This window comes from Pristis pectinata, chromosome 1 (genome assembly GCF_009764475.1).
Source record: "Pristis pectinata isolate sPriPec2 chromosome 1, sPriPec2.1.pri, whole genome shotgun sequence".
Taxonomy (NCBI): Eukaryota; Metazoa; Chordata; class Chondrichthyes; order Rhinopristiformes; family Pristidae; genus Pristis; species Pristis pectinata.
Window position 1 is genome coordinate 34,403,549 of NC_067405.1, and position 14,175 is coordinate 34,417,723.

Sequence of the window (14,175 nt, forward strand, 5' to 3'; positions counted from 1 at the left end):
TCTTCCTTAAAGAATGGTAGAAGCAGAATGTAGAGAGGAAGTAGAAAGGGTCACGTAACAGACAGGATTGCTGAAGTTAGATCACAATCAAATTAGGCATCTTATTAAATGGCAGAGCAAATTTGAGGAGCCCAGTGGCCTACTCCTGCCTCTAATTTATCTGTGCTCAGTGTGCCCACCCATTGCTTTCCCCGGCTCCTTATCGTGTCCACCCAAAGCATTCACCTACTGCCCTCCGGCTATTCAGTGTACAAACCCAGACCTGAGTATACCCCACACCCAGCTGCAGTATGTGCCTTTCCACTGCCTTTCCTAGAATGCTCAGTCTGCCCACCTACAAATCTTACCCCTGCTCCTTTAGTGTACCCACCATCAATACTCCCACGGCTGCTCAGAGTAACCACCCCTGGCTCCCCAATGTACTCCCTTACAGCTTTCCTCTCGCTGTGGAGACAAAAGAGCAGCAATCTGCTGGAGGACCTCAGCGGGTCAAGCCGCATCTATGGAGAAAAATTGACAGTCGACGTTTCGGGTCGAGACCCTTCATGCTGCCTGACCCACTGAGTTCCTCCAGCAGCTTGCGTGTTCTCCAGATTCGAGCATCTGCAGTCTCTTGATTCTCCCAATCTGCTGGAGGAATTCAGCGGGTCGAGCACTATCTGTGGAAGGAAAGGAATTAACGTTTCTGATGCAGGGTTTTGAACCAAAACATCGAAAATTCCTTCCCTCCTACAAATGCTGCGCGACCCGCTGAGTATCCTCCAGCAGATTCTTCGTTGCTCCTTCCTCTAACTGTTCTGTACACACTCGCACCTCTGCCGGACTCCTCAGTGTAGCCGCCCACAAACCTCCCCCATCTACTCACCATTCTACCCAGACCGCGCAATGTGGCCCGTAGCGGCATCCCCCAGCTGCTCGGTGCGGCCCCGCGTCCCGCAGCGCTGCCCCGGCTGCTCGGTGCGGCCCCGCGTCCCGCAGCGCTGCCCCGGCTGCTCGGTGCGGCCCCGCGTCCCGCAGCGCTGCCCCGGCTGCTCGGTGCGGCCCCGCGTCCCGCAGCGATGCCCCGGCTGCTCGGTGCGGCCCCGCGTCCCGCAGCGCTGCCCCGGCTGCTCGGTGCGGCCCCGCGTCCCGCAGCGCTGCCCCGGCTGCTCGGTGCGGCCCCGCGTCCCGCAGCGATCCCCCGGCTGCTCGGTGCGGCCCCGCAACGCTGCCCCCGCCGCAGCCTCCCACTTGGCACCCGCGCTCCTTCCGGTTCATCTCGCCTCTTGCCGGAAATCGCGTCAGTCGGACCATCGCAAAACTCCTCGATTTATCGCCGTTATCGGTAAATCGCCGGTGCATTCGCTGTGAATCGGTGTGAAACACGGGCTGGTGCCCCAGGCTGACGGAACCTCGGCAGCTTTTGATCGCAAGGTGCGGCCGGTAAGGCGGTCTTTCCGCCGCCTTCTCCCAGAGGTGGAGCCTCCCCAGCGGCCGCAGGACAGGTTTGAAAAGCGGCGGGAAAGAGGGAGCGGGTAAAGTGGGGAGGGGGGGACAGTGTGGGGCAGCGGGGGGACAGTGTAGGGCAGCGGGGGTGGGAGGGGGGACGGTGTGGGGCAGCGGGGGACAGTGTAGGGCAGCAGGGGCGGGAGGGGGGACAGTGTGGGGTAGCGGGGGTGGGAGGGGGGACAGTGTGGGGCAGCGGGGGCGGGAGGGGGGGACAGTGTGGGGCAGCGGGGGGACAGTGTAGGGCAGCAGGGGCGGGAGGGGGGACAGTGTGGGGCAGCGGGGGCGGGAGGGGGGGACAGTGTGGGGCAGCGGGGGCGGGAGGGGGGGACAGTGTGGGGCAGCGGGGGCGGGAGGGGGGACAGCGGGGGCGGGAGGGGGGACAGTGTGGGGCAGCGGGGGTGGGAGGGGGGACAGTGTGGGGCAGCGGGGGGACAGTGTGGGGCAGCGGGGGCGGGAGGGGGAACAGTGTGGGGCAGCGGGGGGACAGTGTGGGGCAGCGGGGGCGGGAGGGGGGGACAGTGTAGGGCAGCGGGGGCGGGAAGGGGAACAGTGTGGGGCAGTGGGGGGACAGTGTGGGGCAGCGGGGGGACAGTGTGGGGCAGCGGGGGCGGGAGGGGGGGACAGTGTGGGGCAGCGGGGGGACGGGGGGGACAGTGTGGGGCAGCGGGGGGACAGTGTAGGGCAGCGGGGGCGGGGGGGGAACAGTGTGGAGCAGTGGGGGGACAGTGTGGGGCAGCGGGGGCGGGAGGGGGGACAGTGTGGGGCAGCGGGGGGACAGTGTGGGGCAGCGGGGGCAGGAGGGGGGACAGTGTGGGGCAGCGGGGGCGGGAGGGGGGGACAGTGTGCGGCAGCGGGGGGACAGTGTGGGGCAGCGGGGGCAGGAGGGGGGACAGTGTGGGGCAGCGGGGGCAGGAGGGGGGACAGTGTGGGGCAGCGGGGGCGGGAGGGGGGGACAGTGTGCGGCAGCGGGGGCGGGATGGGGGGACAGTGTGCGGCAGCGGGGGGACAGTGTGGGGCAGCGGGGGCGGGAGGGGGGGACAGTGTGGGGCAGCGGGGGCGGGAGGGGGGGACAGTGTGGGGCAGCGGGGGCGGGATGGGGGGACAGTGTGGGGCAGCGGGGGGGACAGTGTGGGGCAGCGGGGGCGGGAGGGGGGACAGTGTAGGGCAGCGGGGGGACAGTGTGGGGCAGCGGGGGGACAGTGTAGGGCAGCGGGAGCGGGGGGACAGTGTGGGGCAGCGGGGGGGACAGTGTGGGGCAGCGGGGGCTGGAGGGGGGGACAGTGTAGGGCAGCAGGGGCGGGAGGGGGGGACAGTGTGGGGCAGCGGGGGGACAGTGTGGGGCAGCGGGGGCGGGAGGGGGGGACAGTGTGGGGCAGCGGGGGCGGGAGGGGGAACAGTGTGGTGCAGCGGGGGGACAGTGTAGGGCAGTGGGGGCGGGAGGGGGGGACAGTGTGGGGCAGCGGGGGCGGGAGGGGGGGACAGTGTAGGGCAGCGGGGGCAGGAGGGGGGGACAGTGTGGGGCAGCGGGGGGACAGTGTGGGGCAGCGGGGGTGGGAGGGGGGGACAGTGTGGGGCAGCGGGGGGACAGTGTGGGGCAGCGGGGGCGGGAGGGGGGACAGTGTGGGGCAGCGGGGGGACAGTGTAGGGCAGCGGGGGCGGGGGGGGGAACAGTGTGGAGCAGTGGGGGGACAGTGTGGGGCAGCGGGGGCGGGAGGGGGGACAGTGTGGGGCAGCGGGGGGACAGTGTGGGGCAGCGGGGGCAGGAGGGGGGACAGTGTGGGGCAGCGGGGGCAGGAGGGGGGACAGTGTGGGGCAGCGGGGGCGGGAGGGGGGGACAGTGTGCGGCAGCGGGGGCGGGAGGGGGGACAGTGTGGGGCAGCGGGGGTGGGAGGGGTACAGTGTTGGGGCAGCGGGGGCGGGAAGGGTTACAATGGGGGAGGGGTGTACAGTGTGGGGAGCAGTGGGTTGGGGGGTTACAGTGGGGGGGGGGTGTGGAGTGCAGGGCCAGAGGGGGTAGAGTGTGGGGGTGTTTTACTGAATCTGTTCAATGTTATATAGATATTTATAGTTTAATGTCAACTGGGGACCTTCATAAATTGGTCTGTCTGTGATGTACATTTTAGTTGCCAATACAGTAATCTCCCATGATCTGGTGTCTGGTTGTTGGAAATGCTAATGGTTTGGCATCTGGCTCACCAGGTTCTATGTCCCACCCTCTTTTTAAACACAACAGATTCCTTGGAAAATTTATCATACTATTGTGTAATATCTGAAAAAGAGAATAAAAAGTAATATCCAATAGTTCCAATGGATCTGCTAGTCCGGGATCACCAAAGTTCTGAGCATGCTAAATATTCAGAGTTTTACTGTACCTACTCTGTTAGCACCCTTTATTTCCTACACCATGCCTATTAAATCACAATAATATTCTATGCAAGTGTGATTATTCCCCTTTCTACCATAGTTGATTGAAACCATCTCCAATAACTAAAGGTATAAAATATTTTATCTTTCTAACTGTTCAATCCTGCGGTTGAATGGAAAGCTGCTTTCACATCCAAAATTAAGCCTTTAACTTCTTTAAAACTTGTGTTATTAATGATACCAGTTATTGTAATGTGAAAGTGATCGAATAACATGGCCTGTGCATCTTAAAGTATTTAATATCTGCTGTTTTGTAAGTGTGAAATATTTTTAATTCTTTGTAAACTTGGTGTAGATCGATGGATGACTCTAAAGAAGCAGAAAGTCAGCTGAATGAAAAGCTATATGAGACCAGGATGAAGTTTGCTAACTTATGGGAGAGCTGTAACCCAGTACGATTTAAACAGAAATATGGAGAATCCTTAAAGATCACAAGAGGTACAATCTATAACTTGCAGTTATATCTACTGTATATGAAAATTAACCACTGAAATTGGAAAATCTTGTAAAATAACTGAATATGATGAGAAAAGCACAATGTTTGATGCACTTTGGATTTAATTCTTTGATTTCAAATGCAGTATTTGAAGCAAACATTTTGGACTTCACAATATAACTGTAGTAATTAGATTAATTCTCCCCTGAAGTGCTTTCTTGGAAAAGTGAGCATTGGCTTTTGCTCAATTGGTAATACTTCTATTGCTGAGTCAGGAGATTACATATTTAAATCCCAAAGGTGCGAAGTGACATTCTTATTGCAGGACTGACTGAGTATATGCTGTGTAAATTCTTCCCTTTCCCTAATTGTTTTTCTAATAGTTGTAAATTTCTGTTCCTTGCAATACATTATCCCATCATAGCCTTTCATAATATTGAAGGTCTCTATGGAGGTTGAACACCAGCAGAAGTACGCCATTTGTCCCCTCACACCTGCTCTGCCATTTAAGGTCATGGTTGATCTCAACGCTGCTTTCCTGCTAATCCCATGTCATTTGAAAAATTTATTAATATCTGTTGTGGATAACTTGGTGGTGTAAGTCTCCATGGGTGAAGAAGTCTCATCTCATTCCTTTCCTAAATCATTAACCCCTTATTTTGAGATGGTGACCTCTGCTTCAAGACACCACAGGCGCTCCATCATCCCTGTATGTCAAGTCCTGTAAGAATTTTATATGTTTCACCCATTCACGTAACCTGTCTGAATTCCTTTGAACATTATCTGTACTGCCCCCTTGAACAGGATACTGAGGTTGTGGGGTGTTTGATTAAACCAGTGACTGCCCAGATGAGGTGCGATGCAAATGGGGAAGTAGTTAAGAATATTTAAATGTATTGCTTTTTTTTTTGCGGGAAGTGGAGGTTGATGCTCTCAGTTTGCCCAGTCCTTAGTGAGAGAAATGTAGTTCATTCAAATTTGGAAACTGGATAAATAGTTTGCAGTTAAGCAGAAAAGGTGACTGAGAGTTTTGGTACAAGGACCTGTGATATCAGAATGAATGTTGAAGCTGACCTTGTGTCTAGATGATAGTGAGTAGAAACATACTCATAATGAAGAGGAGCCACGAAAAGATCCTTAGTATGAAAGTTATATTTTGTGTATGGTCTGCTGGTTTGAATTTCTCTTGTACTAGTAGCTATGCTTTTTAGTTGGTGTTTTACTTATTGCTAACTATTTTTGCATACCTGTAAATGGAGCCTTGTACCTAAAACTCAGATTGAGTTGCATTTGCACCATTTAAGTGATACTGTATGAATTTTCGTTACAGCTAGATTAGTAAAATCTTTTTCTAATGGCTAATTTCTATGTCTTAATTTTCTTTCCCCTCAAACTGTTATTATAGTTATTAATTTGTTTTACAGATAGATGCATTGAAATATATGAAGAGGAGAAACAGATGTGTGACAAAGTTGAAATAACCAAAAAGAGTAAGAACTTAATGAACTGCTAAATAGCAATTCTATACATCTTATGAAATAACTCGCCTCTAATAGGAACTGCCATTTTCTTGCAGATATTGCTGAACAGAATGCATTAATAAAGAAAATGCAAGAAGATCTGCAGATTGCAAACCAAAAATTTGAAAGTAATAATAAACAAAAGCAGGAAATGCTAAAAAAGATCAAGCAGCTGAAGGAAGAACTTGCTAAAAAGCAGGAATGTATGTACGTTTCTTATGGGGGGTGTTGAAAGAATGTGTAACTGACTTCTGATTTAATAACGTTGATTTGGATAGCAACTGGGTAAATTAATTCCAATTGCAGAAGTAACATGGAAAATGTGTAACTATTGTTATCAAAAATTCAGTGTTCATACTTTTCATTCTTGAAACTGTTCTTTCTTGTTTTGTTAGCCATGAAAATAATTACTTTTTTCCTCCACAAATAGTAATTTCTACACAAAAACAGGAAAATAAAGCAAAACTTAAGGAACTGAATACATCAGCAGAGATGTTCAAAAAGCGAATGGGTCTGGAAATTCGAAGGGTCCATGGTAGGAAAATGGAATGTCTTGTAGAAAGTCATGTGTATTTTGAGCTGCACTGTTGATTGTAAATAATTTTTAAAATTTAACTTTATGTTTATAGCTAAGAAAAAGGGTGTATATAAATACTTCCAGCATTGTTATACTTTTCTGCTGAGCAATGGTTTCTAAATCATATGTTTACTTTAGTATATCGCTCTTCTTTTGTTGTTTGGACCAAGTTAAAACACACGTGTACATCAGGAAAGAAAATAACAAACGTAGATATATCTTTATAGTGTAGTATGATTGACTTGAATGTTTGAACCAAATTTTTGAAATATTATCTCAGTTTGCATGTTTTTTGAACATTTTTTTTTGATTTTTCAAAAGGGGAACAACTGCAATTTATCTTCAAATGCATCAACAGCAAAAATCCTGAGCAGCTATTTACATTCTTATTGAGATTTAATGAAGAAGGGAATTATGAAGGTATGGCATTTTTGGAAAATATTGTATTTGACCTTAAAAACAAAAGGTGGGCTGCACAAACTATACTATCATGAGTTTTATTCCACATTTAAGCTTCTGTGAGATTGTTCTGAATAAATATTTCCTGATACCCATAGATTACACAGTTCTCACATCTTCGACATTCATTGCTAGATTTTAGAGTTCTAGTTAACATTAACCCTGTCCTCTCGCCTAAGCACAGAGAAGGACTGCATCCCATAAATATTTAATACCTTTAGTTTGTGTTTGTATACTGTCATTAGAATTGCTGTTTATTGTTGCATGTTTTTCCAGAGCCTTTTAAAGTTGTTAGCAGCATTTGGTGGAATTTTGTCCAGCTGTCTGGTTGTAGATCCAAACTGGATGGTTGTTTCTTCTTTAATAGTGTGGTGACAGTTTGTTAGTCTGGCTGCATCTGTATTTCTGAATTCAAACAGGTGCCTGAAATTGATCAGAAGGCATTGCTGGAGTATTATGTAGTATGGCTTCTAGCCCTATTTTGAATTAAGTGTTTAATTTTTGGCTGTTGGCCTCGTCAAGGAAATAATGATCATAGGAAAAAAGTTGAAGGTGGCGAGGGATTAATCAATCCTTGAGAGAACAGATTTTAAAAGTTGTACTTTGAATTTAACAATTCAACTTGTTTTTGTTTATTGAAGAAATTAAGAATATGTCAAAACATTTGATTCATTTGATCTCCAGTCAGATTTCTGTGAACTGATAGTGAAACATTTTTATTAGCCCAAAATGACAATTAATTGACACTGCAGAAGTTGTAGATCCATAGTAGTTTTTTAAAAAAATCAATTAGAAGGATCTGATTTCTGTAAATGTATTTTATAGCTCATCCATCCCTACTTCCTGTGAGCCATTAAGTTTGAAATGCAGTGTTGACTACAATCTCAATTGACAGGACTAGGTGCTTGGCACTTCCCTAGTTAAACAGGTTTTTGTTTACAATATTTTGAGTTTTATGGTGGTTTGTGAGCTAGCATTATATGGATTAAAATTCACTTTCACATCTTGCCTTGGTGGGATTTTGAATTTGCTTCTTTGGGCTGCTCTGGTCTAGTATGTTGCTGTTCATACAAAATAAGCTCATACTTTGACTGTACAAATGTTATTTGTTCCAAATGTAACTATGTACATTAACTCGCATTCTGTTGGATTCCTTTTTATACAGTCATGTCATGTGATCCACCACTGGAATGTATGCCTCTGCTGCAGGAAAAACTCAAAGAAACCAACAATTTATCTGCATTTCTTGCAAACGTTAGGAAAGCTTTTGCTGCACTAGTGTAACTTCAAGATGCATTCCTGTTTTCTGTTCAATTTAAATGTAGTTTTCCTTCTATTTTTTAATCATCTACAGACTTTGTGTCTGATTGTGTAATATGCTATTTTCAGAAAGCCTAAAAAATGTTACTCTTGTTAATAACTATTTCTCTATTGGAGATTGTTGCTTGTATGTTTTTACTAATTATAAGTCAATAATAATGTTTCAATCATTTCTGACAGGAATACAAGATACCCCCAATATCAAAGTTCACTGCAGTCGTGTATAATAAACATTTTCTTCAGTCCTTTTTGTACATACATGTTTTTCATTGTCTTTAGAATTATAGTAAAACAATAATGGTTGGACAACTAATTCTTAGTCGAGTGCTTGGTATTCATTTTGTGTTTGGGTGGAGCACATTAGGATGTTTTATATTAATACAAATGTTTTTTGTATTGTGCTGAAGCAGATATTTTGTTAGATTTTAGAAGGTAGAGATACTGCAGGAGGATCGTGCATAGATTGAGTGCTCATGTCATTTTGTGATCAGTGTACAATTTGCACAAAGATAAGCATAAATGGATGTAGTTGCATTTAAAATTTTTATTTGTGATTGAACTCAAATTAACTTTGCATTGGATTGTCACCACCTGCTACCCTGCTTTTTAAACTTTTACAGTTGTACTTAGGTAAAATATTGCTTTTATTTTGAGAGAATATTGAATAGTGCCCAACTAATCCTCTGAGCATTAATATAACAGAGCACACAAAATTGTTCAAGGTGACAGTATTAATGGAGTGTTACTTTTCTTAGGTGTGATTGATTCTGTTTTTAATAACAGCAAAGAATAAAATGTGTGATTTGAGCAACTTTTGATTGAGAGGAGAAAAAGTATATCTCAATTATACATTAAAGTCATTTAAAGATTTGTACTGCTTATACTCCTGATTGTTTTTATCAATTCATATTGCCTATAATTGGTTTAAATTTAGGGTGAAGCCTAATGACACAAGACAGCAACTACAGGTGAGTTGTTTATGTGACATTCCAGAAATTACTGCCCAAGGAAATGTTGGTCTTCTGTAAGTTGCTTGTAAATGACATTTCAGTGTCTGGCTTTGTGTCCTAGTGTACTGAAGAGTGAGGTTCCTGGACTTGCATGGTAGAAACAGACTCAGTTCAGCATGGGAAGAGTTGTAATGCATTTCAATCTAATTATCCTTTTATGAAAGCAAAATGGTAAACCTTAATGCCAATGACTGAAATACTGAAAATCATATTTTAATAATTGGAGTTTTTTTTTTAACTTTACCAGCTTCTTTCTTGAATCCAACCTTTTACATTTATTTTTTTTTGTAATTGATTTGACATTGGATTCATAATTCCTGGTTAAAATCTTTCAACCTGTTTCAGATGTTACTAAGTGCCCTCTGAACCACATTCACCTCTGATTTGTGCTAATATCCAAAGGTCACTGAAATTAAATGGATAAGGATTTCTTGATAAATTCTTACTTTAAAAAAAACTGATGATATGCAATAATGCCAATATAAAAGATCTGTGTCCAAAATAGGAAATCAGTGTTGACTTTGAATGTGTTACAAATCCACATTATAGAATTTCAGTAATTCTTAAAAGGTCCAGAGTATTTTGTCACACCATCCTGTTTTCACCCAAAGATTAGTGATGCCACGGGTCTCTATTCTTTCACACATCTGATGTACTTTTTTCCATTTGCGGTAATTCCTCTACATAAGTAGCTGGGAAAATTCCCTTTTTTCCTCGCAAGCTGCCAAGCCACCATCCAGTCACATCTTTCTTGTATATAATAAGTATATCACCTACAGAGGGAAAAGTATACGAAGTCATAACATGTACCTAAGACAAACATTCTCTGATCAATGATCTGTCACAGTAATTGCTGTTATCCATTTACATCATATATGCAACCAACTTACAATGTCACTGTTCAATTTTGTGTTACCTCTCAATCCTATAGATGCACTTAGTTTCAGTAATATTACAGGGGAAAAAAGCTGCTTCAATCTTAGCTATTTATGAGAGTTCTTACCTTGTTGCAAGTTAAGTTCATCATCTCTAGCAGCTTGATAATCATATAGAGCCTTGCATGATCCAACCTCTTGAATAGGATCACTTACTGTAGAATAAGAACCCAAGACAGAGCTTTAGTGCATTTTCATCTTATTTTGAATAACAAAACTAGTTTAAAAATGTTTGCAATGTTTCTAATGCTGTGGAAATGGTCTCAAACATAGCACTTGGCTTCCCAATTACACACTTGTAGATTTTGTGCTAAAATGCCTGCTCTTTCCAAGTGCCAATATCAAAGTTTCTGGAGCTGCTAGAATCAGTCCATATCTCCAATTTCTTCTTGTTTCAATATTTATCCACTTTTAACTCTTATACTTAACCATCATTCTGGCTTTTTTTAAAATGAATCTTACAGGTTGAAACTGTTTTTGACAGTAGCATGAAAAGTGCTCAATTATCCTGCTTTCATCACACACTTTTCTGTTGATTCCCAATATACCATTTTACCCTCTTGCTCCTCCGCAGTTGAGGCGTTTGATAAACATGAAAGTAGCAGAGGAACTGTGATGGAACTACAAAATACTCTGGGACCTTAATATACAAAAAATTGGAGGTTTCTTATTGCTTATCTTTCACCTTAATGGTCACGTGCTAACTAGATGCAAATTGGAAAGTGGTGAAAATTTTTACTGACCTATACATTTGAAGTTGTTGGTTGGATGAATGTTGAAGCTACCTCCTTGTTTTTCTCTGTAAGGCAACCTATGACATTTTGTAACTCACTACCTGTTGTTTCTGCACAAATGATACAATTTTATGATGTCACAACATTCAAATGTTTTTTTTTGAAATGGCTTTTTAAACATGTAGTATTCTTAAAAGAATTGACATTTATTTTCATATGGCTGTCACAAGAATTTGACTCCCATCTTACTCATTGACAGACTGTGCACCCCATTGTTCCAATTGTCTATTTAATTACAACCTAAAGCAGATGTCTGTGTTGCTAAAATCCCTATAGAGGAGAACTTAATTAGTAGGCTTACATTTTCTAGTCTTCTCTCTTTTCCCCAGAAGAAATAAATAAGATTGGAAAATTTAAGGTTGTACAATTTCATTTGCCTATTCTTAGTAAGTTTCAAATGTAACAGAAAGGAACTGTTTGTATGCCGTAAAAACTGAAAATATGAAAATGTAAATACACTGCCTATATCAAAAGGGAACTGTTGAGAACCAAAATTGATTTTAATAATTTAATCTGCTTCAGATTTTTCCCTTAAATTCTTGTCACATTAGAAACCAAATAACACATCTCCTTGGATTAAAAAGACCCATTTCCCCAAAATTACCGTAGTCAGCTGACCCCGTGTCCGTTTCTGATTGTTCCACCTGTATTTTTGAATGATGATTTGAATTAGTTGTCTGATTTGCATAGATAGGTTCAGTTATTTGCTGGGGGCTGGGTTCTTCGTGATGACTTCTATGATCCAAAAATACAGAGTTTGTCAAGCTGCTACGATGACGTATATTTTTCATTTTCACAGGCCGTGATATCTGCACCATGCTGTGATAATATTCCTGCCAAAATAATTTAATTATTATTCAAAATCGAATAACCATTGTTGTATGCAATATATCACTACTTGTAACTCAGTAGATTGTCTTTCAATCCAATCTACCAATTCCTTTAAGGATCAGCAGCAATAGGCCACTCAATGCTCCACCAATCATTGTTCATTTATTATGTCAGTGCCACTTTCCTGTACTAATTGCATATTCCTCACTTCATTTATTATCCAGAAACCTCTATCTTGAACAGACGCAGCTCTTAGTTGCAGATTTCCAAAGACTCACCACCCTGGTTCTGGACCTTGCAGCGAGGCAAACAACATCCTGACATGTAATCTCAAATCCTGCTACAGTTTATCTTCTAGTGGGATCATCTCACATTCTTCTAAGGTGTAGTCTGTTTAATCTCCCTTCATGGGATAATCCCCCATCCCAGGAATCAAGCTGGTAAACTTTCATTGCATTCTATGGAAATTATATTCTTTCAGTTGAACTTTAATGTGCTTAAAATACCCTACTCAGCTGGTACTGTTTATTATTGTAGTTGCACCCATTACTGTCATCTAAGAATCCTTGTGGTTCTGTGAGCTATCACACAGTTGGGAAGGTACAATCACTTCAGTAAAGTACTAGTCTTCATAGATATGTAATGATAATGTTAGTCTGATGCACTTGTTATCATTCCCACCTCAGCAGAAAGTTTCTAAATTAAATCAACTGCTCTTATCCAAATGTCATAAGCCCTTATCTCAGACGTCTAAGCATCAATGCTATACTGAACTGAAATATACCCAAGAATCTAGGCATGGTTCTACCAATGCCTAACAAAGGTCATTATTAACCCTACACCAAGATCCCTTCTACTGGTTTTAGCATGATAAACTCCTATTTCCGCTCCCAACCACTTTCCACCTTCTGCAGGGACCACTCTCTCCCAATCCTCCCCACCCATCCCTCCCTGACCACTTGCACTTTCTCCTGCATCTCCTCCCTCACCACCATCCATGGTCCTAAACAGCCCTTCCAGGTGAGGCAAAGATTCATGTGCACCTCCAATCTCATCTACTGCATTCGGTACCTCAATGTGACCTCTACATTAGCGTGACCAAGCACAGACCAGGCAACCAGTTTGCAGAGCACCTGCACTTTTCCTGTAATGGCCATCCCGAGTTCCTGATTGTATGCCATTTCAACTCCCATTCCCACAATGACCTGTCCATCCTTGGCCTTTTTCACTGCTAGGGTTAGGCTTAACTCTTATTTGGCTTGAGTAGTCTACAACCCAATGCTCCGAACATGGAATTTTCCAATTTTATGTAATCCTCCTGTGTTTTCCTCCCATTTTTCTCTTTTCCATTACCCTATTTCCCCCCACCCCACCTTCACCCACTGGATCCCCTCCTCCATCTGCCCTTCATCTTTCTCTTAAATGGTTCCCATTATCACCTTCCTTATATCAGATTCCAGCATTTGTAGCCTTTGTGTCCCTACTTGTCACCTTCCAGCCTCTGTCACCATCTTCACCCTTGCCCTCCCCACCTGGCTCCAATGTGCATACCACCTTTTTTCTTCCCCCTCCCCCCCACCTGCATCTGTCTCCCAGCTCCACCTCTCTCCCACCCGACTCCTTCTGCCCATCATCCTTCACCCTCTTGTCGAGATCATCTTATCTTCCCTCTCCAATGGAGACCCGACACAGGGCCTTGACCTGAAACATTGACGATTCCCTCCCCTCCCAACAGCCACTGCTTGAGCCACTGAGCTCCTCCAGCAATTTGTTTTTAAACTCCTACCACTGTTGTAAGTTTTAATTGTTCTGCACTGGAGCCTGCACATTTGGTGAACATCATTTCTATCCCACCTTCTCTACAGGTGAATCTTTTGCTGAACGGGAAAAAAAAATCAGAGGGGCTGCGCTGATATCCTAAACTACAAACTACCTTGAAACTCTAATATTCTCAGTTTATTTCTCTAATCTGGTTTCTTCAGGCTGGCTTGTGCTGAACCTGGTGCTGCTCTGCCCTAATGATTGCCCTCCTCACCCAGGAGTCTCTGCAATGCAGAGCAGGCTTCAGATGGTGACTAGGCCTTAGGTCAAAGTCACTTGCAAACAAATCAAATAGATAAGTTATTTTTTAAAAAATATGCACACCTTCAAATATTAACAAATTATAAAGAACATCTAACTAAAGTAAAATAATAAATACATGCCTACATTTAACTACTTCTATGGGAGCAGTGAATCCATTCAAGTGAATGGAGGTGCTGTTCATATGCTTGCCCTTCCTACTGTAAAGCAGAGGGGCCAGGTATGAAGTGATCTTTTAAGATCAATGTATAGTTTAGGGGTTAGTATGGGTTGTGCATATGGAAAAGGCACTTCTTCAG

At 44.3% G+C, this 14,175-nt stretch overlaps 2 protein-coding genes across 6 annotated transcripts in view; one reads left to right on the forward strand and one right to left on the reverse strand.

The window, feature by feature from the left end:
• Positions 1–1,272: 1,272 nt before the first annotated feature.
• spc25 (SPC25 component of NDC80 kinetochore complex) lies at positions 1,273–8,206 on the forward strand. 3 transcript variants are annotated; one of them, XM_052027736.1, is made up of 7 exons: positions 1,273–1,514; positions 4,208–4,350; positions 5,773–5,838; positions 5,925–6,071; positions 6,299–6,403; positions 6,767–6,865; positions 8,070–8,206. In XM_052027736.1, exons 2-7 carry the CDS (start codon positions 4,212–4,214, stop codon positions 8,186–8,188), a joined length of 675 nt encoding a protein of 224 aa, XP_051883696.1. In that variant the 5' UTR covers positions 1,273–1,514; positions 4,208–4,211; the 3' UTR covers positions 8,189–8,206. The 3 variants fall into 3 exon arrangements, with proteins under 3 accessions (XP_051883696.1, XP_051883688.1, XP_051883704.1); XM_052027728.1 differs by having other exon boundaries at positions 1,275–1,484; XM_052027744.1 differs by having other exon boundaries at positions 1,280–1,413.
• Positions 8,207–9,858: 1,652 nt separating this feature from the next.
• Positions 9,859–14,175, reverse strand: part of nostrin (nitric oxide synthase trafficking) — a 36,654-nt gene continuing 32,337 nt past the window's right edge. For all 3 annotated transcript variants that reach the window (XM_052027614.1, XM_052027631.1, XM_052027622.1), the window contains exons 14-16: positions 11,568–11,796; positions 10,238–10,324; positions 9,859–10,007 (exon numbers count right to left, since the gene is read on the reverse strand). In XM_052027614.1, the coding sequence (XP_051883574.1) occupies positions 9,874–10,007; positions 10,238–10,324; positions 11,568–11,796 (450 nt within the window). In that variant the 3' untranslated portion in view covers positions 9,859–9,873. The remainder of the gene's footprint in view (positions 10,008–10,237; positions 10,325–11,567; positions 11,797–14,175) is intronic.

Excerpts from the sequence above, each read along its gene's own strand:
- spc25 (XM_052027736.1), top strand. The coding sequence starts at position 4,212 with ATGGATGACTCTAAAGAAGCAGAAAGTCAGCTGAATGAAAAGCTATAT. Across the intron at positions 6,072-6,298 it reads ACTTGCTAAAAAGCAGGAAT|TAATTTCTACACAAAAACAG; the intron begins GTATGTACGTTT and ends CTCCACAAATAG. Across the intron at positions 6,404-6,766 it reads GGAAATTCGAAGGGTCCATG|GGGAACAACTGCAATTTATC; the intron begins GTAGGAAAATGG and ends ATTTTTCAAAAG.